Genomic DNA, 884 nt, shown 5'->3' on the forward strand with positions numbered 1-884 from the left:
GGAAGACGGTACTGTGCAGAGCGTGTCAGAGCACCGCGCAAACTACGCCGGCTACGAGGAGAGCGAATGCAGCGGACTCCGGACGAGACCCAGCGGAGTGCGTGTCCTCTCGAGCGCTGGCCGGAAGGCAAGAGTGCGCGAGTGTCCCGCTTCTAGGCTTCAACGCGACCCCGTCTTCGATGACGTCGATGCCCTCTTGCTTTGCTTGGTCGGCGAGCCACTTCGGCACGGGGATGGGGCGCTCGGGGGTGGAGACGTCGTCCTCGCCGTGGTAAAAGAAGCAGGCGGCGCCCATCTTGCACTGGCCCGGCGTCTGGTGGGGCGAGGGGGCGGGCAGGGTGGTGGAAGAGGGTGTGTTGTGAGGCGAGGGGGCGGGCAGGGTGGTGGAGGAGGGCTGTGCCGGCAGCGAAACGTCAGGCAGGCGAGGACCGGCGCAGGGGGCCGCTAGAGAGCGTCTGGGCGCTGGCGGCCCTCTGTCACGGGCGCGACGAGGACAGTGGAAGTGTGACGACGGAGGTGTCTCGCGCCTGCGCGTGCCAGCGGCGGCACGGAAGTGTCTCGAAAGTGTCTTGGAGGTGTCTCGGAAGTGTCTCGGAAGTGTCTCGGAAGTGTCTCGCGCCTGCGCGTGCCAGCGGCGGCACGGCTTGGTCTTGTACAGCTTCGTCTGCAGCCGCGGCGCCTCGTGGCGCCCGTGCACAGAGCCGCCCCGCTGGCCGCGCCTGCTCACAGCCGGAGTTGTGAAGAGCCGCTGTTCACACCTCGCTCTTCACACACGCCCGCCCGCTGGCCGCGCCACTTGCTTCCCGCCTCCTTTCCGAACCGCGCGTCCGGGGCCGAGTCGGCCTTAGCCGCCGCGGGCGTGTCGGCGGCGGCGGCGGCCGATG

At 69.3% G+C, this 884-nt stretch overlaps 1 protein-coding gene across 1 annotated transcript in view; it reads right to left on the reverse strand.

Moving 5' to 3' along the window:
- Positions 1–25: 25 nt before the first annotated feature.
- Positions 26–884, reverse strand: part of EMIHUDRAFT_219274 (hypothetical protein) — a gene marked incomplete at both ends in the record, with an annotated part of 5,618 nt that continues 4,759 nt past the window's right edge. Inside the window, 3 exons of the mRNA XM_005758764.1 lie at positions 26–76; positions 170–313; positions 698–719. Of these exons, the coding sequence (XP_005758821.1) occupies positions 26–76; positions 170–313; positions 698–719 (217 nt within the window). The remainder of the gene's footprint in view (positions 77–169; positions 314–697; positions 720–884) is intronic.

This window comes from Emiliania huxleyi (assembly GCF_000372725.1).
Source record: "Emiliania huxleyi CCMP1516 unplaced genomic scaffold EMIHUscaffold_84, whole genome shotgun sequence".
In the NCBI taxonomy this organism is placed as follows: Eukaryota; Haptophyta; order Isochrysidales; family Noelaerhabdaceae; genus Emiliania; species Emiliania huxleyi.